At 43.8% G+C, this 26,077-nt stretch overlaps 1 protein-coding gene across 1 annotated transcript in view; it reads right to left on the bottom strand.

Annotated features, from left to right (window-relative positions):
• Nucleotides 1-26,077, bottom strand: part of col14a1a (collagen, type XIV, alpha 1a) — a gene marked incomplete at its 3' end in the record, with an annotated part of 214,852 nt that overhangs the window by 27,734 nt on the left and 161,041 nt on the right. Inside the window, exons 38-42 of the mRNA XM_079503710.1 lie at nucleotides 21,438-21,533; nucleotides 20,949-21,002; nucleotides 13,215-13,268; nucleotides 904-957; nucleotides 404-475 (exon numbers count right to left, since the gene is read on the bottom strand). Coding sequence (XP_079359836.1) covers nucleotides 404-475; nucleotides 904-957; nucleotides 13,215-13,268; nucleotides 20,949-21,002; nucleotides 21,438-21,533 — 330 coding nt within the window. The remainder of the gene's footprint in view (nucleotides 1-403; nucleotides 476-903; nucleotides 958-13,214; nucleotides 13,269-20,948; nucleotides 21,003-21,437; nucleotides 21,534-26,077) is intronic.

A 26,077-nucleotide genomic window follows, 5' to 3' on the forward strand; every position in this document is an offset into this window, starting at 1 on the left:
TCTGAAACGCCGCCAGAAACGCGGCCAGCCAATCGCGTAGTAGCGACTAGCGACCTAGTCATGATTGCCTGCCTCCTAAACTATGACACATGCCCACGGAGGGGCTGATTTCACCCAACACCCATATGCACACACCGCAGCGGAGCGTGGCTAATGTTATGAGCTAACTGGAGAGCAGGAAAGATGCACAACAGAGACAGTGTTTGTTTCACCTGATAAATATGACTATACTGTATGTAATATTTCTTGTTTGCTTTAGGCAAGTATCAACCATTCCCTTTATTATGTTCTCTATGAATTCACTGGCCTGTGATAGGCCCCTGCACCTGTATAGTACAACACTGAAGACCTACCATACCATTAAAATTGTTTCAATGGATGCTGTTGTAATTAATCTACTTACAGGAATTCCCTGATCTCCTTGTGTTCCTGCAGGTCCATTTGGTCCTGGGGCCCCTGGCGCTCCCGGAGACCCCTGAGAGAGAAAGAGAGAGAGACGGGGATTGACAGAGACAGACAGTCAATTGAGTTTATGAGTCGACCTGCCATAGAATATAGGACAGATTCACACTGAGTCTGTTTGATTCAAACTGTTCCCGAATACGGTTGCTTGGTCCCCGCTGGCCATGATTCACATTGGCCTTGACTCCTCCGCACCCGAGTATACTTCATTCAACTGTATTCAATGCTTTCCCATTGCAGCAATCCGTATATAAGTACACTTCAATCGGTCACAGGACTACCTACATGCGGTCCTGGGAATGTTTGGGTGATCCGCTCCGGGGAACGGTATGTAGCATTCACACTACCACAATATCTGCCAAGTGGTCCAGAGTGCGCACACGGGACCATAGTGTGAATCTGCCCATACACGACCACAGAGATAGAGGACTGATGACTTACCATAGGTCCTGTATTGCCCTGTCTTCCCTGTGGTCCATCTTTACCAGGTAGACCCTGAATTACAGAAAACAGTTACACACTGTACAAAATACAAGGAACATGTTGCACAATCCATGTCTAATTTGTTCTACAGTATGTGGATCAAAAAGAAACAGAGCTATCAACGGAAGACCATGCAGTAGTTTGGATGTTCTCCTGCTTAGCCAAGGTCATTGGCAAACTATGAGTGTGTTACAAAAAACCTGCTCAGCCAGAAAGTGACATCAGAGTCCCTTCTGCTGGGGTCGTGGTGGTGTAACACTGTAATACTGCCCCAATTAAACCCACCTAATGGGCCTCTGGAACTGGCCTTGGCACAGTTGGTGACAAGGCTGTGCACAGACATTTTGCAGGGCAGGCGCCCAAAGAAAAAAACACTAGCAGCAATGCCCGTAAAACTGGGGAAAAGGGGAAAAGGCTATTAATGTCTATGTTTAGCTGAATTGTTCATGTATTTCTGTGTGACAAAGAATAAGCAGAAATTGTGTACAGCACGTGTCGTGTACAATACATGAAGTTATTAGAAGACATTATACAGTACTTTATCTGTGGAAACGTTAAGGTGTGCTGTAAGTGTGCATGCCTGGATGGCTTTTAGTAAGTAAAGTAAAATACTCAGCGTTAACTTACTGTATAAATGATTTACTCATCCATTTGGTTACATTTGTACACTCTCTCTGAGTTAACTACTTAAAACCTATATATTATATAGAGCTTTATTAGGTCCGCTCCTTTTTTACAGCTACACCAACTCACAACGTGATTTACAATTTTTGGGGTAAATCAGAATAGGGAAGCTAGGATTCATGTGGTTAAATGAACACTAATGATTTTATTGTGTACTGCTCTGGTCTTACACTTGGCTGTATTCAATAGCTCTTGTGACTGAGATGAGTCATTTTAATGTTAGCCTAAAGTAAAGTTGGAGAGGGGGAAAGAGCACACACCCAGCTAATACCTCATACTGTAATAAGAATACAAGTGACAGGCTGCAGATGCACTTTGTTGAGGAATTGGCAAAACAAAAGGACAGTCACAGTGTGCACCTCATATTTCATTCAAAATTGTGGAATAAATTAGTTTGTGTTTGTTGTAACAGCCACAGACTGACCTTTAGCACAGGAGTGAATTACCTTGTTGTGTGATTTCTGCACACAGACACAGCCTATTATTGGTCAATTCTCATGTCAATTCTTGACTTTGTTTACACATTACATTTGGAGCCATTTTCAGTTCTGAATATGTACTACTACGGTAAATACATTTGTACAATCGATGACTGTTTGAAGGGTTAAGATTAAGAATTTTCATCCGACTCCCCACCTGCATCTGAATTTATTTGAGGGAACGATAGCTAATGGTAGTATTGGTAGAGGTTGAAATCAGTAGGACGTCATAGCTTTCGGTTTGCTTTTGTCAGTTAAATGAATGGAAAACCAGATACTATGGTGTTTGGTACAGTAGCATACAATATCACTATCATACACAAAAAGCATGTATTGGTATCTCTCTGGGTTTTTCATGTTATAATACACCTGACAATAATTTCAAAGCATCTCACATTCATTGGGTGTCACTCAAACTCCCCAGACATGGCTATATTTAATTTCCAGAAAAACATTTTAGAATTGTAAAGAGACACACTTGTATACAACAGGAAATATTTAGGACAAGTCAAGAAACTAAATGAGAGGAAAAAAAAGAAAAAAGAAAAAAGAAAAAGAAAGAGAAATGAAACGAGAGCCCTCTAGAGTTTCCTGCTCATAGTTAATCAAGTTCCAAATTTCAAAGCTGATCATTTTGACCGCTCCATCACCCTAGTATTAAAGGCAATCAAACCTATACTGAAGCATGATTTAAAAGCAGTTGGATTGGGCAAGCCATGAAGAAAAAAGTATAATCTCAGATAATCCTCTCATTTGAGTTTATACCATACTATGTGCATATACGTAATAAGACTGGAACCATTTTTGAGACGCACTGTCTGAACTGATATTGGTATAGCTGCAGATAAAGCAGTACACTTAATATCCTTGAAGTGCAAGTAAATTAGGTTAAAGGCATGGCAAGGCCATGTAACCAACTCTAATCCTCAGATAGCTGTGTGGTGGTTTAGCGTGTACAGTTGGGCTATAATGTTGGGTTTAATAGCAAAGCTTCAAAGCCTTCTCTGTAAGCCAAAGAAGAGCACCACAGTGCTTAGTAGGGAATTTCCCTGTGGAGCGACATTTAAAACACACCCATACTAGCTACAGCCTTGAGCTCTACCAAAATCATATGGTAAACTTCAGTTTTCAAATGAATACTGTATATTCCTAACACATATGCATCATGTACTACAGTATACAAGCTCAGCCATAATATCGTCTGCTGCAGTCACGGCATGACACACTATAAACACTACAGTAGTACTAACCCTGAATGAGGTCTGGAGCAGAGGTTTGGCATCTCCTACTTAAGAATCTGAAGGTCATACGTTTTGCTTTGAAATGGTATTAGATGTTACCTAAATGTATTTGGGGGAGGCATAAAAAGGCCAGTGATGTAAATAAATGATATTACAAGAATACACTGTATAAGCCTAATGTTATGAACGACAACCTGGTGTCACACAATAAACGCTACCCAGTTACACCCACTAATAGGCTCTGCAGCTGGGGCTGTGGTGGGTGCATTGGCGAGAAGATAGGGTATGATCAATCACTCAACAGAGTTGAAGTACATCATACCCATGTGTGGTGCATGCACACCATGAGAGGGTGATACCTCAGGTTCCTTCTTTCATCTTCGTTCATTCATACTTTGAATGAAGACCGAAGAAAACCAACATCTGACAGTACCGATGTACAATTTCTGGGAGGGGGATACCAGTGTTTTTGTTAGCATATTGGAGAAATGCTAATGGTAACAGCTAGTCAGTATAATTTTACCCACTACTTCCAGCACCCTTGCTTGGGCGGTCAGACCACTTTGAATTGGCCTTAATTGTTATCTCAACTAACACCCCTTTAAGGTTTCATGACTACATCTTGCATGGTTGTTGTAATGCTATATCACACTGTGTTCACTCATTAAAAATAATAGGTTTTGTAGATAAAATTGTTAGCTTGAAAGAACAACAAGTATAAATTAATTAGGCTTTAAGTCCATAGTTTCTGTTTAGCTACAGTTATACTAATTTGACTTACAGACAAAGTAGGCTGGCCCAGCCAGCGTGCTTTCTGGTCTAGAGGGGCGGGTAATAATAATTACAAATATTATCTATTATTTATCATAAAGCATGAAGGATGCTGAGTTTTGGGCCCTCAAAAACAGTGTTAATGTTTTAATAGGCCAGGAACTCTACTGTCTCTACAGTACAAGACAGAAGACACACAACAATAATTATCATTAATGCATGTGACTTTGAAAAGTATTGATAAAACACCCAGGAGAAAGTAATTGTTCCCCATGACAGATTTAACTGGCCAGCTAAGTGCTAAATTGGCCAAGCATTTTTCTTCACTTTCAGCTAGACAAATACACGTCTGATTTTACAATTCAGATGAGTGCTGTAAAAATGACTATCTGCTTCAATCACGGTTGTGATTGTACACATACTACTTTGTGCTGTCTAATGGCCTGTGTGACAGGCTCAAAAGAACAGATGACAGCCATGGATTTTAGGACAAGGTTTTCTTTATTTCTGAGTAGCATACTGCTTGGCATGCCTTTGTTGCATCCGTTGGCCACAAGGACATAAGAAGGTAAACACCCATTGTAGGAGCCAAATAATGCTTAGCCTATGGTTATTCTCACTTAGTTGGTGATGGGTGTGGGCACCGCATTGACGCTCCATTATTGGTGGGAGCGCCTCTGTGGGTGGCCACCAGACAGGTCACAAGGCAGGGTGAGCTGGGAGCGATACTTTTTGTTGACCGCACTCGCACTTTATTGATAACTTTGGTTCATTCACAATTGGTTTTGCTCACTGTTTGATTATTTATTCTTTGCACATATTTATTACATATATTTATTTATTGAAATTGTATTGTAATATTTGGTGCACTGAACTATATATAAACATTTTAAACTTATGAGCTCGTTTGGATATGAATCATTTTATCATTGTTTGTGGCGCGTCATTACATATTGTTTTAGCTCCCAGGTTTAGCCTGCCGGCATGAGTAATTCATTGGGAATTATTATCAGCCACAACACCCATATACCAGACCTGTAATGACAAAGGCATGTGGGATGGCTGATTTAGAACAACAGGTGTAAAGTCACATCTAGTTCTGAGCCCAATTATTAGGACTCAGGCTGTGTCCACAGAAAGTATTTTTTGAGCTACCAGCGTCTGCCATGCATTTCTATGGTTAAAAAAAGACTTGCTGGAGCGCTCCTATATTTAAAGTGCCAAGCATTGCACACTTCAGCACTTTTGGCATCCTGTTTTTAAAAAAAATAGTTTTCTGGCGTCACAATCAAGATCACAGCTAAATATGATTGAGAATGGGGATAACTAATATCTCTGCTGTCGGGAAGAACCACCACCTAATAAAATGTTCATTTTTCAGAAAATAAAAAATATATAATTTTCAGGAAATGAAGAAAACCTTATATTTTTAAAACAAAGCAATACTGCCTCTTATTAATTTGTCAATTAACTTGTATGAGAGGGGGTAGCATGGTAGAGTTAGTTGCTTTAGCAGACAGTTTGATGGTCCAATGGAGGTTTTGTCTGAAGCACTTTTTACTACTTTTCATTGGTTCAATAATGTTTTAACCAATTGGGATTTGGTCTTTCGTAGCGGTTTCCTATCCTCTCGTAGTTTTCAGTATTATAGAGCTGAAATCTTACCGGAATTCAATATCCTATCTTCGACTCAACCTTACAGGTTCATTTGTCATAAGGATGACCCTAGAGCAGGGGTGGGCAACTTTGACGATGGAGAGGGCCACTGTCATAGCAAGATCTACAAGCTCAAAACGCGTCACACTGCGACGTGTTTTGAGCTTGTAGATCAGCTATTTTTGCTATATTTGAATTGAAATCCTGATTTATTTTTTTGACATTTTTTAATTGGAATCCTGAAAAATAACCTTTTTATTTAATTTCAAATGGATTTAGTTAAAAACACCTTGAGGGCCCGGGCCTATTTAATCCATTAATAAAATGTGCCCATCGTTTATAGCGCCCGGACCACTTTTACCGACGGACCGGATGTTGTTGTGAATGTGTGTGTGTAGCAGCTAACAATAGCCACACCACTCTAGAGTCGATCGACAACAACGGGAGGTAAGAATAAATCTATCGCGACTAGCGACTGGACAGCAGAGGGCCGTCAAACACAGGATCTTTTTTCATAATTAGACGGGATGATTTAGATCGCGAGTTATGAATGTTTTAAGATTTTCGTTGTCGTCAGCTAAACAGGCAGGGAACATTTTCAATGACGTGTCACTGTTGTGCAACACAGAGGATTGCGCAACAAGCGCCTCTAGGCTGTAGAGCGATGTGATCAGTTTTCATAGCACTAATTTGACGGAGATTAATCCAAATGAACTTGACGGTGATCTCCGTCCTGCGCCTCCAATGTGTTAAAACTTGACGAACTAAATCCAAATACATTGGACACAAAAAAAAGACAATTAAAGCAGGTCATGTTTGTATGATTGGAATTGTAACAGCTGAAATCAATAATAATATATCAGTGTTCTGATATTAACCTGAGGGCCACATTAAGTGATGTTGGGGGCCGCATGTGGCCCCCGGGCCGCCAGTGTATGCCATGTATGCCCTAGAGCAGTGGTTCCCAAACTGTGGTGCGTGCACCCCTTGTGGTGCGCGAGCGCCTTCTAGGGGGTGTGCGACATGAAAAGGCTAATGGTGGTGCTATGGTTTTATTATAAATATATTAACATATTATGGCATAATGGCAATATATGGCAGTATTATTATTATTATTATAGCAGTATAATAGAACATAGCCTATGTTGCATATATATGCCATATTCAGGTTCATATATGTGCATGTATATGTGGATAAATAGGAAATGTATGTCTCTATATAGCTTATGCAATTTATATTTCCATGTGTGGGGGGTGCGTCAGCTAGGTCAGGAGGTAACAGGGGGTGCATGGCCAAAAAGGTCTGGGAACCGCTGCCCTAGAGCATGACTGGTTTGTTCGTCATCGATATTTAAGCAAATGTCCGTATCTGGACATGATCTCCGTAACAGCAACATTGTGATAAACAACACCTTATATTCTATTCGTTTTATTATTATCGTTCTATTACAAAATAGGCCTATACAACTTACATTTTCTAAACATGAATATATAACATTTACACCAATAAAATGTTGAAATTTGATTTCCTTCCTTTACATTAATTAGAACAGATTGTATGGTAGACAGGGAATCTGCATTTCTGCACGTCCACACTGAAATAAAATGGCTGACAAGCAGCTCTTGTTAATCCAGGTAAAATGACTGACCCAACCTTGTGGAATGAATGTAGACATCACTCTAGACTACTGACACATGTTTATTTACTGCTTCCCCCTGCCAGTGACAATGCATTATACTCTAATCCAGGACCTGGCTAAGATATGTATGCACTTCATTTAGCGGAGAATATCTCAACTGTTCTTGGCTAATATGACCGCCGCGAACAAGAAATTCTCTATCCAGGGCGAAATACCCAGACCCACACCCTTTTTTAAATGCGCTACTTCAAACATGGCTCATATCTTCTAAACTGTGTGCGACAGATTTCTTGAGGTGCTCAAGGAAGCAGGTTTCCACCCTGGTCCCTGCCATTAACTTATGGAAAGATGACCGCGGTGTGGTCTATTCAAACATGAGTATTCTGAACATTTTGAGCATCTCAGAAATCTGTAGCTCCAACGGTTTAGAAGATAGAGGCATATTGTTTTAAGTGGCGGTTATTCTAAAAAGGGCGTGGTCATTTTAGGGTATTTCGCCCCGGATAGAGAATTTCTCACAGTTCCTAAGTTGTTTGCGGGGGTCATATTAGCCAAGAACAGTTGAGATATTCTCCGCTAAATGAAGTGCGGTCCTGGAGTATAGCAGTGAGAGGGAGAGATAACGAGAGCAATTTTAGGCAGATTGTTAACCACTGTCAACCTGGCATCAATGTTTTTGGCCATGTCAAGGTGAACATTTTCAATGTATTTATATTTATTTTTTAAATTTTCAAATATATATGAACACAAATGTGAAAATAGCAGATACATGCTCACGTGTCGTGATGTTGTCGATCTTTTCACTATTCGACATAATGACAAAGTAAATAGGGCTCAAATGATCAAATCATTGGAAAGTATACAGTAGTTAAGAATAACTTTATCCAATTTGTCCAACACTGACGTCTACTCAATGCAACATTTTTGCAATGTCAAAGAGTGTAAGTGTAAGGCTGAGAGGTTGGCAACAGAGTTTGTATTCTAATGGTGATGCATCCTAATGATGGCCAAAACAAACATAATATTGCTGACAGCCACCAACAAGTAGCTTGTTGGTGGCTGTTCATTTGAGACAATTTGTGGAGTTCCATTTCAGATATCCCACAAAATCACAAGGATTGATTCCCACAGGCAGTGATACGAATAATATTAAATTAGTTCATCAACTGCTAATCTAAAAGGATGTTTTGTGTAGAATTCAATGCAGATTTGTTTTCTTTATCTTTTTACATTTTCTCCCAATTTATCTGGTATGCGAATGCCAATTCTCTCATGTAGTGGAATGGCTGTCACTGCAGAGCCCTAGAGTTTGGGGTGTTTCTCCTCCGTTACACATGACATGGCCAGCCCCTTCCTTTCCCCTGACAGTCTGTGGTGGGCAGGAACCTCACCCCTGTGCCACCCGTATGCCCCACTGCAGATGTTTTAAATGCATTTTTAACATTTTAACATTTATAAACTACCCAATGTGTTTTAGTGTGTCAGCTTACATTTTCAGAGCATGTTTATGTTCACTAAATTGTATTCTGGCATTGATAAATAGAACTAACATAGTACTGTATATACTTTAAGCTCCTATTACTGGTATAAAAATGAAAGGTAATCTTTCAAGATTATATAATTGTAAATATTATCAGATCTTAGTGTTTTGTTAATAATCTTTGGAACCTCGCTTGCAATATCCTCGTGGCCCGCCACCTGTAGGCCTTGGCTCACTGGTTGCTCTGGTACACATTGAGCTGTGTCAGAGCTGGTACCGAATTTGTAGCTCTGTTGTGTGAGATGTATCTATACTGTACCAGTAAGATTCATCTAAGTAAGACGCCCTGAGGGCTGAAACAACAGGTCTGGGAATGCCCATTGCCCATTGGAATCTTGTTTATTGTGAGAACAATAGTGCGCTCTGCTGCTGAAAGGCAATGACAAACATTGAAAATATGTAGATTTTCTTTTACGAGTGGACATAAAACGTAGCAGATGAGCTTTCTGGCACTCAATCATGCCGTGAGGACAGATAGACAGATGGCAATCGGCAACCACTTTAGCAATTTACTCAAAGTTAATACATGATCAGAAATCTATTAGCAAACCAACATTTCACTGCACATAGTGAGTATGAGTGAGTCAAATACACCTTAAATCACAGACAAGCTGGGACTGCTGATAGAAATATTTAACTGATACACAGACTGATATAACAGTCTCTCAGATTTCATATACATAAAACACTTTGTCTCACCATATAGAACAGTGGATATTCAGGAGTCAGATGGCATTGGTAAAGGTGAACGCCTGTCATGATCTGTCTCTCCACAGACCATGTCAGCCCTGGCCACTCCCACTTTCCTTTCCACACTGCAGTCCCATTCTCTCACCTGTCTCCAACTCCCTCATCAACCCACCTGTGAACCCTTTGCCATTAACCTGCTTCCTATAAATACTGGACTCATCGCACACACAAACTGTCAGTACATAAATCATTGTCCGGTGCTCATCTTGGTGTTCTTCTGTACCTGGAAATCCTCGTTCCTTCTGTAAGGTTTTGCATTTTTCTGGACTTCCTGTGCCTTGTGCCTTGTTTAGTTTTGGATTTAGTCTTGTTTAGTTTTGCCTTTTTGATTTGTACTTTTGAACAGTTTGGACTTTTGGGCTTCCCTGAGTTAATGCTTGCTTTCCCATTTTTGATTGTAAGCTAAGCTGCCTTTCTGATTTAATAAAACAGTTTTTGAAACTACTTTGCTTGTGCTTCTGCATTTTGGGTTCAGTCACTCTGCTACCGTGACAGTATGTACTGACCAAAATGAACCCAGCAGAGCTAAACCTTTTCCGCCATAGGGTGGTGGACTTTGAGCTTTTGGTTACTCGTTTCATGGCCTCTCCCCCTAATCTGCGTGCTGAACTCCAAGTGGAGATGTCTGTCCAGCAGCAGTGGTTCAAGGAGAGGCCATGGGTCAGCCATTTTGTCCCCCACCTGGATGTGGTGCGGGGAAGGCTTAAAGACTTTTTCGACACCAGCACGTTTCCCTGTGCTTCCCGGCCAGCTCACTCCATTAGAGTTGGAGTGTTCAGCCTGCGTCCCACTAGCCCTGATGCTAACCGGAAGAAGACCCAATATATGGTTTTATTTCCCCATCTTCCCAGTGGTGAAGTTCCTGTTTATTCAGAACAACTTCATGCTCAAAATCTATTTTATGGCACCCGTCTGGCTCAGGGAGGTCCCCGTTGTGTCAACAGGCGGGGGGGTGTCTCCCTGGGTCTCCCAGCTACCAAGCCCACCCGCCCAGCCTGTCCTGACAGTGTGGGGACCTGTGGGCCTGGTAGGAGAAGGCGTGGCCGCCAACACCACCAGGAACCTCCGCCGCCCAGCTCTCCGCCTCCCAGTTCTCCACGGCCCAGCCAGCCCAGCTCTCCCCTGCCTGGCACCCTGCTGCCTGTCATCCAGAGCACTGCACTGCCCAGCGTCCACGAGCCCTTGCCAGCTGCCTCCATTGGTGACCTGCCTGCGCCCTCTGCACCCTCACCGGCTGTATCTCCTGCTGACCTGCCAGAGCCCTTGCCAGCCATCTCCTTAGATGTCCTGCCTGCGCCCTCTGCACCCTCAACAGCCACATCAGCCGAGGACCTGCCAGAGCCCTTGTCAGTCGTCTCCAGTGGTGACCGGTGTCAGCCTGAGGTTATGGAAGCTCTGCTCCTGGGCTATCTGGTCAGCTGCTTCCTACAGCTGCCAGGTGTGTTGGGCGATGGCTCTCCATCTCCAGAGTCTGCAGCACCCTCCTCATCCCCTGGGTGTGCAGTGTTCTCTGGGATCCCAGCATCCTCCTCGTCTCCTGGGTGTGCAGCGTCCTCTTGGGTCCCGTCTCCAGAGTCTGCAGCATCCTCCTCCTGTCCTGAGCCTGCACTCCCGCCTGCAGCTCCACCTGCAGCCCCTCCTCCCGCGTCTGCAGTTCCGCCTGCAGCCCCTCCTCCCGCGTCTGCAGTTCCGCCTGCAGCCCCTCCTCCCGTGTCTGCAGTTCCGCCTGCAGCCCCTCCTCCCGTGTCTGCAGTTCCGCCTACAGCCCCTCCTCCCGCGTCTGCAGTTCCGCCTGCAGCCCCTCCTCCCGCGTCTGCAGTTCCGCCTGCAGCCCCTCCCGTGTCTGCAGTTCCGCCTGCAGCCCCTCCTCCCGCGTCTGCAGTTCCGCCTGCAGCCCCGCCTCCAGTGCCTGCAGTTCCGCCTGCAGCTCCGCCTCCTCCGCCTGCAGTTCCGCCTGCAGTCCCACCTGCAGCCCCGCCTCCAGTGTCTGCAACCCCACCTCCGCCGCCTGCAGTCCCGCCTGCAGCCCCGCCTTCCGAGCCTGCAGCATCCCTGGCGTCGCCTCAGCCTGCAGCATCCCTGGCGTCGCCTCAGCCTGCAGCATCCACGGCGTCGCCTCAGCCTGCAGCACCCCCGGCGCCGCTTCCACGGTCCTCCGCCTCATCTCGTCCTCCGGGCCGCCCTCCTGACGGCGCCGCCGCAGCCTCGTCTCGGCCTCCGGGCCGACCTCCTGACGGTGCCTCCGCAGCCTCGTCTTGGCCTCCGGGCCGTCCTCCTGACTGCGCCTCCGCAGCCTCGTCTCAGCCTTCAGGCCACCCTCCGGATGACGTCATAGCCTCGTCTCGGCCACCGGGCCGGCCCCCAGATGACACATCTGCTGACTCATCCCAGCGTCCTGGCCGTCCACCCGATGCCGTCTGTTCTGCCACCTCCCATCCTCCTGGCCGCCCTCCAGACGACTACTCCACTCCCTCGTCTCAGCCTTCCGGCCGCCCTCCGGATGACGTCACAGCCTCGTCTCGGCCACCGTGCCGGCCCCCAGATGACACATCTGCTGACTCATCCCATCCTCCTGGACGTCCCCCTGAAGTCACCAGCCCTGCCTCTGGCCGTCGTCCTGGCCGCCCCCCTGAAGATCCCCTTTGCTCTGGTCCTTTGCCCCAGGTTCCCTCCTCCAGGCCCCCTCCACCCGCCCTGCTCGTCCCTCGCAATGTTGTGGGACGTCTGGTATCCGTCCCTTGAGGGGGGGGTACTGTCATGATCTGTCTCTCCACAGACCATGTCAGCCCTGGCCACTCCCACTTTCCTTTCCACACTGCAGTCCCATTCTCTCACCTGTCTCCAACTCCCTCATCAACCCACCTGTGAACCCTTTGCCATTAACCTGCTTCCTATAAATACTGGTCTCATTGCACACACAAACTGTCAGTACATAAATCATTGTCCGGTGCTCATCTTGGTGTTCCTGTGTTCTTCTGTACCTGGAAATCCTCGTTCCTTTAAGGTTTTGCATTTTTCTGGACTTCCTGTGCCTTGTGCCTTGTTTAGTTTTGGATTTAGTCTTGTTTAGTTTTGCCTTTTTGATTTGTACTTTTGAACAGTTTGGACTTTTGGGCTTCCCTGAGTTAATGCTTGCTTTCCCATTTTTGATTGTAAGCTAAGCTGCCTTTCTGATTTAATAAAACAGTTTTTGAAACTACTTTGCTTGTGCTTCTGCATTTTGGGTTCAGTCACTCTGCTACCGTGACAACGCCCTTCCCAATTCCTTACCCTAACTTTAACCATACCAAACCCAACAACAAAACAGGAACATAATGATGTCTTTTTTCACCATGTGTGTAAGAGTTTGCAGCAGGTATACATAAATAACTATATTATATATGAACTATATTAGATCTATGTCACAACACTTTAACTCTGCTTATACTATGTAATAATTATGAATTACTTAAAAGTAATAATACTTAATATACTTAGTATATTTATCTTTCTGTGTGGTGAATCTTACCCTCGTTCCCGGTGGCCCGTCTCTCCCCGCCGTGCCCGAACCCCCAGGAACACCCTGAGAAAGGCACAGACCATATATACACAATAAAGACAAGGTGGATGGACCATATATACACAATAAAGACAAGGTGGATGTCCCATGGACCATATATACACAAAGACAAGGTGGATGTCCCATGGACCATATATACACAATAAAGACAAGGTGGATGTCCCATGGACCATATATACACAATAAAGCAGATAATTTAAGCATGTCAAAGTAGCAGCTGCATATAGTATATATTTTCACAACAAGGACCCCCTTAGCTGAGAGAGATTTTAAACTCTCAATACTTAGTAAACTCAGGCTCTGTACTTGGTCTGCTCTTTTTCCCTCTACACTAAACCACTGCCAGCCTAAGGAAGGGCGAGAGAGATTGTGTTTTTGTCTTTTGTTTGCATGCTGCCAGTCAAATCTTATGGCAGTACTGTACCATAACCACACTCTCCATTCATTAATCACTAAAAGCACCATGATGTTCATGATACTTTAACCTGTGTAAAGCAATTATGAGAAACTGTGAGACCTGACGTTATTATAAGTATTATAATAAAACTTCCAATGCCTTATAATTGTTGATATGAGACATCATATAAAGCAATATGAAGGCTTATATAACCTCGTTCCCACAGGTCACCCCGTTATTGCATTCACATCCACTCATCTGCAGTGGGCACTGGGCTGTCTATCCAAAGTATAATGATAGTGAATGTGTTAATGTGATTTATATCTACTTCAATGTGAGTGGAGGACCCATAAAGTAGGGCAGTTAAGGTCTGTAGGGGTCTCTAACAAGAGGAAAGGAGAGGAGCCAACACTAGCAAGCAGCACTCAGTCAGTTGTATAATGCAAATCTCTGCCAGGAGGCTTATTGCCCTACCTCTCTTCATCCTTCTCTCTGTCTGGGGAATGTGATGACAATGTTTTGGGGTTGTGTTTAAGTATGAAAAGGGACTGGACAATGGGGGAAGGGATATAATAAAGGACATCATTTCAGTGCAACCAGAGTAGACTGGCTATATGAAGACATTGAAAACTAATGCCGCTATCACCACTGTAGAACAAACGTTACAATGTTATAGCATTTCAATATGTGCATGACCCAGCTGATATAGTATACATTCCCACATGTAATTCTGAACAGATTGCTGTCATTCAATGTTCTGTGTAATCTTCAATAACTTGTGTAAATTATGTTTGTATCACAGGATCAATCAAAGTATTGCTATTTTAAATGTAAATGTTGAGTTTCTGCTGCCCGATTGTCACTTTGTAAGTCCATTGCGAGAGGCAGTGAGCACATTAATGTAATTTACATTCCGTCCACACGCACACGCACACGCACACGCACACACACACACACACACACACACACACACACACACACACACACACACACAGCTGTAGGTGTCAGTGGTGGAGATAAAGGGTAAGAGCGACTACTTCATACATCTGTGTGAAATCTGGGAAGAGACAAAGTTTAAATCATTCCTTACTTAGCCACTTAACGCACGCACGCACGCACGCACGCACGCACGCACGCACACACGCACGCACGCACACACACACGCACGCACACACACTACTGTAAGGACAGAAACATTGTACGGTAACGGACATACAGTACGCACATATACACGCACGCATATTTTGCTATTCATTGCAGCTGCTGTTGATGCATTATTCACTGTCAGACTAAAACAGAGAGAGGGGACTGCTGATGACAAGGTTACATTGTATTTACTACAGAGACAGAGAGAGAGAACAAGAGGAAGGGGAAGAGATAGAAAGAGAGAGGAACGGAGAGAAAGAGAGAGGAACGGAGAGAAAGAGAGAGGGAGGGAAAGAAAGAGAGAGGAACGGAGAGAAAGAAAGAGGAACAGAGAGAAAGAGAGAGGAATAGAGAGAAAGAGAGAGGAACAGAGAGAAAGAGAGAGGAATAGAGAGAAAGAGAGAGGAACAGAGAGAAAGAGAGAGGAATAGAGAGAAAGAAAGAGGAACAGAGAGAAAGAGAGAGGGAGGGAAAGAAAGAGAAAGGGAGGGAGGGGGAGGAATGATTTAAAGTAGGGAGAGAGTGATGGTAATGGATCTTTTAGGTTTGAGATATTGTCTGTGGTGTGCTGTATATTACAGCAGGGCCCTGGAAGCTGCAATATTTCCTACCGAGCCAGTACGCACGCACGCACGCACGCACGCACGCACGCACGCACGCACGCACGCACGCACGCACGCACCTGTTGGCATGCACGCAAACACGTGCATGCAGTTGCGCATGTGCACGAACGCATGCACGCACGCATGCACGCACGCAAGTACGCACGCACGCACGCACGCACGCACGCACGCACGCACGCACGGAAACACATTCCCCTACTGACAAAACACATTATTACTTGTTAACAGTGCAGCACAAGGCTGCAGCTTTTATTAATAGGACAATGCTGTGCAGCATGATAGTGGTGCAACAAGGGGCTCACTCCATGTGTCTGGTTTCTCTCTTCTCATGAGACACAAGGTTGTCAACTTCCTCACTCTTATATACTGTATCCACGTTTTTCCCCGCCAAGGTACTGGGGCTCCTTGTGTGTGTGCTTTGCTTCCTTCAGGCCACGTTGCCATGTCTGCTTATTATAAGCAACCTTTGACTTGTTTTTTTCTGTAAAGTCACTTGCAAATAAATTATTGGTAGTTGCTGGTTGATCTTTTTTTGGGGCTTGATTCTAAAGTGTACAGTAGCTGCTTATTTGGGCTTGCTTCCATATTTCTTCACATCAAGGAACCCCAGATTAATATGAAATTGTCCATGGACATCCATCTGAACATATTTTGTGCCTTTTTTATTAAAATGTTTAAAAAAGATTCAAAATATTTCGATTTATTCTCAATGTGTTTTTAAATAACAGATATACAACCTAACAATGTGTCGCTGTGAGCTTGTAGATCAGCTATTTTCATTTGTGGTTGTTTTCATAGACCTGGTCACTTCTCTTGCAAAACTGGCAACACAGCAAGAGAAAGAGGAACTTATGCACACAAAAACGCAAAGACTAAGAAAAAGGTCAATAGAAGATGCGTTCAAAATAAAACAAGCTTGTGAGACATGCTACTGACAATATTAGCATGGTCTCTTTTTTTGAGTAGCCAATTTGTTGTAACCTTGTTTTCTTCAATTTAGTCATTGTGGCAATTAAGTCATCCAATACATGTTTTTGCGTTGCCACTGTTCCTGTTCCCAATTACGATCCCCAATTTCCCCCCTCAAGATCAACCAATTCCAATCTTATTATTATTTTTATGTATTTTGTTAATCAGCAAAACATAATTTGCCATTTCAGACACATTCCATAATATGCCTGGTGTCGTATTCGCCACAAGGGTGAGAAGTGGATGGAAGAAGTTCAGGGAACACATGCCATTTCTAACATCCAAGGTCCCATCTCTGAAGTTGAAATGCATGACGTATGGAAGTGAGACATGGGCCCTGAGGGTGGAGTATGAAGAGAAGCTGAACAGAGCAGAGATGTGGATGATCAGATGGATGTGCAGTGTGTCACGGAAGGAGAGAAAGACCAGTGCAGAACTGAAGACTAGAGCTGAGACAGAGAATGGGAGTGGAGGCCATAGTGGATGTGGTGAGGAGAGGCAGACTGCGATGGTATGGACACATAGTAGTGAGACAGGAGGAGAGCGATTGGGTGAAGAAGGTGATGTCAATTAACTTTGAGGGGAAATACCCAGTGGCCGGCCTAGAATACCTGGCAGACGACAGTGTTGGCTGGCATTAAAGCGCTCAGCATTAGCTATTTCTCACAGTTTTGGCAGTTCTGTGCTGACGTTTGACACAAAACGTGGGAATCACTCAAGAACTGTAGCCCACTGTCATTTGTCAAAGGACCTCTGACATTTAGATCTCCCAATGAGTCAATTATATGATTTGCTCAATCCACTTTTGACGACGTATAATAAGCGCCGTCAAAGATTTTCATAGCCTAGTTAACACCCTGAGCGGCAAGGACGGAGTTCTTCGCCCTATCAATTAGTAACGCCGAGCACTCAGGATGGAGATTGATCAAAAGGACGGAGATTATTGATATCAAAACCGATCGCATCCCTCCACAGGCTGGGAGCGTCTGTTGCGCAACATTCAAAGTTATTTTTCGGTGGGACGTCATCGAAAATGTTACCCCCCATTTTAGCCGACGAGATCGAAAATCTTAAAACGTTAATAACTGTCAATGATCTAATATCCTGGGCGCTACACTTTCTCTGCCAACCTGGGGGGGCAGCGGACTGACCTCATGCTTCAGTGCCGTCTAACACAGGATCTTTTTTCAGAATTAGACGGGATGATTTAGATCGCGAGTTATGAACGTTTTAAGATTTTCGTTTTCGTCAGCTAAACAGGCTGTAGCAACTGCCACACAAGTTATATATGATTTATTTTAATATCAACATTTAAAAGTGTATGTTGTATTATTTAATATTTCTAATTAACGCCATCTGTCAAGGGTAAGGTCCTATATATTCTGTGCTGTCTATGTTGTGATTTTGTTATTATTTGGGGGGTTTAAAAGACTATGTTTATGATTTGATATAATTTGATTGACACGGGTCTGGAGTTGGACTGACACCCATATAGCAGGCGGAGGTTACCGGCCTGCCAGAGAGACCTGAGAGAGAGACGTACAGACAAACAGGGAGTCTACGAGGGACCTGGATATGTTTGTTCGCTAAACATCTCTTTACCAAGCTATAGCTACAAGAACGATTACGCTCACAGTTGGAAGAGGCTCGAGACATTCTGCAACCTGGTGAGATCGTTCGTCTTTTATTTATTTATTTATTTCATCGTCCCGCGAGGATCCGAGGTTTTGTTCTTCCTTTGGAGTGGATTCAGCTGGATTACGTTCGCTACGGGGACTTACTATTTACTTTATTACTTTACTACTTCTACTTTCCGTTGGAGGGAGTGTTATGTTCGGGAGGGAACGCTGGAGAAACAGACTCTGTCACTTTGTTTGGAAACAACCACGGAACTATACAAAACAATAAAGCGCGTGCGTGCGTGAGACACGGACACTCGGTTCATTCATTCATCATTCAACTCGCTGTTTAACCTGTCTCTATAACTGTAATGTTGATTTCTTGACTTGATTAGATAAAAGGTTAACGTGAGCTTTGTTTCTGACTGTTTACTGCTGCTTATTTAGGCTATTTCATTACATTCCACTTTATCAAATTGTGTCCTAAGAGGAGATCATTCACAACCCGTGATTTAAATAATAGTAGCAGTGATAGAAATATCTGATCGTTACAAGGCAGGGAACATTTTCGATGACGTGTCACTGTTGTGCAACACCGAGGATTGGGCACCAAGCGTTCCTAGGCTGTGGAGCGATGCGATCGGTTTTGATATCATTAATCTCCGTCCTATTTATCAATCTCCGCCTTGGGCACTTGACCATGGACTTGAACTTGACGGAGATCTCCGCCCTGGGCCTCCATGGTGTTAACATGATGACAACGTTACAGAATTCATGTTGAGAGAATACTACTGCATGGAGTTGGAGTAGCATCTTTACAAATAACATAGAAGATATGATTTCAAAAGTTATATTACGGAAATGGAGCACAAAAACCACAGGTAGAATTATTATCACATTTCCTCCCTGTCTCTCTCTGTTGTCCAACGATCGCAATAAAACTCCATTAAATTAACTCAGCATTACCTTTCTCATTGGTTCACTGCTCAATAATGAAAAGATGGGTAATGAGTATTCACATCTCAACGATTCCATTAGGCTACTGTGTGTTTGTGCGTGCATGCGAGTCAGTGAGTGTATGTGTGTGTGTGTGTGTGTGTGTGTGTGTGTGTGTGTGTGTGTGTGTGTGTGTGTGTGTGTGTGTGTGTGTGTGTGTGTGTGTGTGCGTGCATATAGACATATATAAAAGGTAGACGCCCGCGCTGCTGGCCAATGGAGAGCAACGTCACCACATAGTGTGTGTGTGTGTGTGCGTGCGTGCGTGCGTGCGTGCGTGCGTGCGTGCGTGCGTGCGTGCGTGCGTGCGTGTGTCAATGATGTATCTGACACCTGCCTTGACATACGTGACACCTAGTTTGTAATATCTACATGGACGTTGCGGCCTATACAGTGTGGGGAATTTCAATTGTATTGTTCAAGAGTAATAGGCCATAAAACGTGCCAGTGTAGGCCATGAGGCCTATTTGAAAAATGTGGGTCAAGTGTCTTTCTTGGGCTACTGGCTCTGTGTATCAGTCGGGCGGGTTGCCAAATAACAAGTTGAAATATGGCTTTTTGTGAGTGTGGGTTGGTTGGAGTGTGGGTTGGTCCCAGAGATAGAAATGCCATTAAATAGGGGACCGTAGCCTAATTCAGGTCAAACCAGGGGCCCTTGATATAAAACAGGTTGGGAATCACTGCTAGAGCTGTAAAAAACATTCTCTTATGGGGGTCCCTGGCATAATATCTGTTCAAATAGGCCCTTATATTTATATTATATTTTTTTCCTGTTTTAATATGTACATTGTGTATACACTGTGCACAATTTCTTCCCGGTCATTGTTAGTTTACCATTGTTGGAGATTGTTGTATACTTTGTATAGGTTTCTTGAGGTATGTCATGGATGTATTATTTGGCTGTTGTGAAATTTGACATGTACTATGTAGCATTGAAGTGTAATTTTGTTTCTGCCTCTTGGCCAGTTCACACATGTGTTTTTTACTGGTTAAATAAAGGTTAAATAAAATGGGGGTCCGCAGGCTGATGAGTGTCAATTTGGGGGTCCTTGATGTGAAAAGGTTTGGGAGCCACTGGGTTATACCATAAGTGTTCAAATCAGGCTCAGTGTTAACTTGATATTCAGGTTTTATTCTGAAAGTGTTGACATATAATGTCTTTAAAAAACTTGATTTTAGATATATGTTTACTGAAGGACAGAATGGAGTGGTTAGAAGTTCTACAGTACATTTAAAATGAAAACAGTAGACACCGCTTCCAGTAGATAGACAACAAGGATACAAGGCCCCCCTTGCCCCTATCACAAGACAACAAGGATACAAGGCCCCCCTTGCCCCTATCACAAGACAACAAGGATACAAGGCCCCCCTTGCCCCTATCACAAGACAACAAGGATACAAGGCCCCCCTTGCCCCTATCACAATATGTCTGGCTATGCTAGTAGTTCAGAGGTGAAGTCTGAATAGGCCAAACCAGGAAAGGTCGAGTTTTATTTATTTATGTTTTGCTGCTGCTGCAGTGAGTGTGTGGAAGCGCCTTCACCCCTGCACATTGATCTCCTTTGACACCTGAGGGCCTCATTAGAACAAGTAAATAACTTATGTTTTCATTTAAACTGGTTCTGGACGGACGGACGGACGCACGCACGCACGCACGCACGCACGCACGCACGCACGCACGCACGCCATTCATCTTCATGACACAAGGCACTGCATTTAAGAATATATATTTACAGAAGGACTCCTCTGCATCTTATTACTGCCTTTCTGACACTTCAAGATCACTCTGAAGACAAACATTCTTTGACTCGTACATCAACCACAGTGTGCGCGTGCGTGCGTGCGTGCGTGCGTGCGTGCGTGCGTGCGTGCGTGCGTGCGTGCGTGCGTGCGTTTATACACAGAATTCAGGGCATACACTACATTATCTCACCATAGGCCCTGGTATACCAGCCTCTCCTCTCTCCCCTTTCTCTCCAGAAACACCCTGAGGAAGAAAAAAAACAATATGACAATGACATTATAATTCAAATGGAGCTTTGACTATAAAGATGAGTATCAATGAACAGGGAAAACAAGGCACGAGAAATGGTATGTATTCATGGGAATGTTAGGCCATTACAGGCCCCTAGAACAACTTTACTGTGGCTTGGCAAAAGTCCTACAAGTGTCTGGAACTGGATTGAACGGATTCATCATTAATTGTCGGTTTATTTTGGCAAAGACCCCAAAACTCAGTCTCCAGCTACACTCCTAACCCAAATGCCCTTTGTTATCTCACAAAATAAAAACATGAGGGAAACAAATGGTACTGTACTGACTACTGAGGTATGTCTAACTGCTACTAACTACTGCTTTGTATACCCTCTTGCGAGCACGAACGCATTCAAGCGTGCACGCACACATGCATGCAATCTCCTACCGGGGATCCTTGAATAGTTATCCCACTGGGTCCCTGTGGTCCAGGGGGGCCTTGGGGTCCTGGAGGGCCACTCTCTGCTACTGGGCCTTGTGGTCCCTGCAAGGACAACAACAAATGTTAATTCTACTTTTGAGATGGTTAATAAATAATGCCCATCAGTTCATAGATATTACACAAATTCCTGACAAGCCACCAGGCTTAAAAGGGGTCTAAGAGATATTCCTTTTGTTAAAATATAAGTGTTAAATTGCGATAGATTGTTTGTTCAGTAACAGCTCTCCAGCTCTTTAGTAAACAGAAAATGCATTTTCAGATCAGGATATCAATTGTATCCAATCAGCAGGATACAGTAGTTAAATTGGAAGTAATGAAACAAAAATAAAGATGAGCAGAGTAGCAGACAAAACTGGAACATTATAAAGTTGAACCTGATAAATGATCTTTTGGGGATCTCGCTCATGACAGGATAAAATTGTGGTTAAAATTGTGGTGTTTCCAAAGACTATGTGAAGAGGAACACATTGCATGCAGCATAATGCTGCATGCAACCATGTGTGCAGTACTGTTCTGTGGTAATGCTCATTGCAGTAGTGATGAGTCTAAGTCCAACAGAGCCATCATACAGAACGACTCTGATGCTTAACTCTGTTTGACTCGGCAGCTACCCTTTTCTTTCCTGGTTTACAGAAGAAAAGTAAACCACATCTGGGTCGAATTAGGTAAAAGAAATGTACAGATTTCATGTTCATGTTTCAGACCAGCCACCACTGCTTATGCTGAGCTGCAGGGCACTGGGAGGGACAAGTTGCATCTAAAGGTATTATAATGAGATGTATAAATGACAGTGAAGATGTTTTCTTTATCATTAGATATCTAATTCAAACTGCAAGCAATGTCAAGCACAATAACAAAACATAGACATGCAAGATGTTACCCTCCCCTAGCTGTCTTGTTAAATCATATCTTATAGTTTTGTTTTAGAGCCACAGCCAACTATCGAAACAGCACCTTTGCCTTTGGCAGCCCACTTTATCATCACAAGCAATTTGCAGGAAGTTAAACACAGGTGCCCCTTATTACATCATGCTTGCGGTTTAGTCATTTGTATTCACTGTTTCCACACTCATGTCTAGTCCAGGAAATGGAGTTAGGCATGTGTCAATTCATCTATAATCAGGTTATGCCAGTGTCTTCATGGTTCATTGGATCAATGTGTATGTGTTGAAGATGCAAAGCAGCAAGAGGCAGAAGTGAGTGCTTCCAATCATGTACACTGCACGTTTTATTGTTTCACCAGCGGTAATATAGCCACGGTAACCTTCATCCCTGCTCTGCTTTATTGCTTTACTGCTTGATGTCTTTCCCAAATAAAAAGAAAGCATAGCGAGGCATACAAAATTGAATACATGGATCCAATGGTAGTGAAATGTACATACTGTAGCCCGTAACACTTGACCTACATGTAGTCTTGACGACCATACAGACTTATGCAAAGGTTAAAATGTAGTTTAGATAACATGATATTTAGATGGACGCTAGTTTCATTATTTACCTGGTATCCTATTGTTTCAATGTACAGATTGTAATTGTTTTATATTATTTATATTGTTTAGACTTTAGACTGATAGAATGATAGGTTCTTGGTTTACCTGTAATCCTAGTTTACTGAGGCATATACACTGTCTCTGTATCTGATGTATGTGTTTGCCTTGCTTATTATAAGTCGTTCTGGGTAATGGAAGAATTGAAATCTGATGCCCTGTTGACAGAAAGTACAGTATTCAAAGGTTAATCTTAGTAATAGAAACACATGAGAGGGAACCCTGTAGTAGTTCTGACATACAACTTAATGAGCACCAACTGTCCAAAGGAAGTAGAACTGGCCTAATTACAGAAGCTATGATTAGACGTGAGCTAAAGTAACCATGAAATTGCGCATGCGTGCGTGCGCGCGCGCTCGTGCGTGTGCGTGTGTGTGTGTGTGTGCGTACGTACGTGTGTGCTCGTGCATGCGCATGTGTGAGTACGCAGGTAAAATCTGGAGTGTTAATATTGTTGTAGTCGGGCAGAAATCTCCATATATGAACTTTCTATGTTTTGCTGTTAATTTATGCCCTTATATATCATACAAGAGTGTCGCACAAATGTAGTGACAATTGTAGCAAAATTGGACATAGGTCCAGAGGCTTACACATGACAGCAACGATATAAGGGACAAGGGTACATTATTATTGTCAGAGTTAAATGAACACTGTGTATTTTACTGTATAGGTTAAATAGAGTGTGTGCCATGCTTCACCCCTGTAAGAGAGAGAACTGTGCCACACTCCAAAAGCAACAGAACTATATCCTTCACACACATGGTGTATATTTACACACTCTCATTGTTTCAATGGAGGTGTGGGGGGCGGGAGGGATTACACCAAATTCTGGTGAATTCCAAGTTCTGGGTGGGCCCGTCCATGTCTGTACTTTACTCAAACCTTTTAATGTGAAGGACCCCGGAATTAATATATTAATTTTGGCCGCGGACCCCCATCTGAAAATAAATCGTGCCAGGGACCCCCATACAGTGTTGATTTCGTCTGCTAAAACTACGACGAAAAATGTTTGTCGACTATCTTTTTTTCTCTGACAAAACTAAATAAAAACTAACCTACAGTATATGACAAAAACTAAGACTAAATAATATGCACCAAGTCTTTGTCTGTGTGTCTGTGTGTCTGTGTGTCTGTGTGTCTGTCTGTCTGTCTGTCTGTCTGTCTGTGTGTAATACACGTAACTCGAGAACCATTCGCCCCACCGACTTCAAATTCGACACACACGTTCCACTCCACCACAGAGGGTGCTGTGCCCAGTGTCGAGTCGGTCGGACCCACAGCTGTCCAGAACTGCCCCAAAAAGGCCTCTGCCCGGGCTCTGGACAGTGCCCCTGCCCAGATGGCCTGTTCTGACGTCTGCATAGACTCCATATTTGGGCATGCCTGACAAAGAACTCCATATATAGGCATAAAAGGGACACAGACATAATATCTGGGTGGGGCATGCATTTCCAACTTGCATCGTTCCAAGTAGGCCAGCGCCCAACGGGCACCGCTGTAGAGGCCCCAAGGGCACCGCTCTAGTATCTGACAAATTTCGTCAACAAATAGAAACTAGACTACAATGTTAGGGAGGGACTAGTGTAGATTGGAGAAGAGATCCAGTAGAACTAAAAGACGCTCGGGTGTTGCGCTCCGCTCTGAAAACGATGTGTTGTGAGTTTGTAGATCTTCTATTTTCAGCATGCAACCAAGTGTAAAATCCGGCATTACGACACCATAAAGGCCTGCCAACAACACATTTCGACTAAAAATGTATGATATTTAGTCGACTAAAACTATCTAAGGCAGGGCTGCCAAGTCTCACGCTTTGAGAGTGAGAGTCACGCAATTTGACCTTTTACCACGCACCACGCCACACCTCTCATTTCTCACGCACGCACAATACGCACGCCGAGGGGGGCATAAAATGTGCCAAAAAAGCCAAGCCGGCTATCATAATAACAATTTTCTCCGCGGCTCCGCCGCGTAATAACGCGCGCCCATGTGTGCGTCCTCACAAACGGCAAAATAGCCGATCTGCAGGAGATCATGCAGCGCTGTTATATGCAGTAGAAGGGTAACTACTAACCAGGCAGTGGACCACCAAATCGTCAGCAGGGTCCCTGACTGTGACGCATGGAAATGAGCCATGCAGAGTTTAACATCGCATCGAAATATTTTTCATGGAAGACAATATAGCCTCCACAAGTTACAACATTAAGTAAGTCACAAGTGACTATCTCTCTTCTATACTGGTGTGTGGCGTGGCGTGTCGTGTGTGTGTGTGTGTGTGTGTGTGAAGGGGGAGGGGCCGCATCGCAACTTGTCGTTATAGTTCTGTTCAGAGAGGGGGAGAGAGAGAGAGAGAGAGAGAGAGAGGAGAGAGAGAGAGAGACCACCGTGGGCATGGGGAAATTAAAAATAATGCATTTTCCCAAATTCCAGTTTTCTGACTTTTTATTTCACAACATATTCCCCAATTTCCACTGAGATTATGGGGTGAATGAATGTGGCCGGACCCATCTTCTCTTTCTGTCATAGTGACATTGTCCTGCATCAGATCATGTCCAAATCAGGTTCTCCAATCTCCAGTAGCCTCTTCAGTTTTTTGAAGATTTTTTGAGTGGTGCAACCACTCCCTTACAGAGCTATGTGTGTGGCTGGCTGGGTCTGAGCACTATGTGTGTGGATTGCTGGCTGGCTGGGTCTGAGCACTATGTGTGTGGCTTGCTGGCTGGCTGGCTGGGTCTGAGCACTATGTGTGTGGCTTGCTGGCTGGCTGGCTGGGTCTGAGCACTATGTGTGTGGCTTGCTGGCTGGCTGGCTGGCTGGGTCTGAGCACGAAAACAGCGTGGTTGTTTTTCACCACCTGTGCGCAACCAAACGCAAACACAAACACACATGCACATATTAACTGTATATATGATGATTTCGGGTGTGCCAGTACAGTACAGTACAGTACAGTACAGTACAGTACAGTACAGTACAGTACAGTACAGTACAGTACAGTACAGTACAGTACAGTACAGTACAGTAGTGGGTCATTTCTCTACCGTT

The sequence above is a fragment of the Electrona antarctica genome (genome assembly GCF_951216825.1).
Source record: "Electrona antarctica genome assembly, chromosome: 6".
NCBI lineage: Eukaryota > Metazoa > Chordata > Actinopteri > Myctophiformes > Myctophidae > Electrona > Electrona antarctica.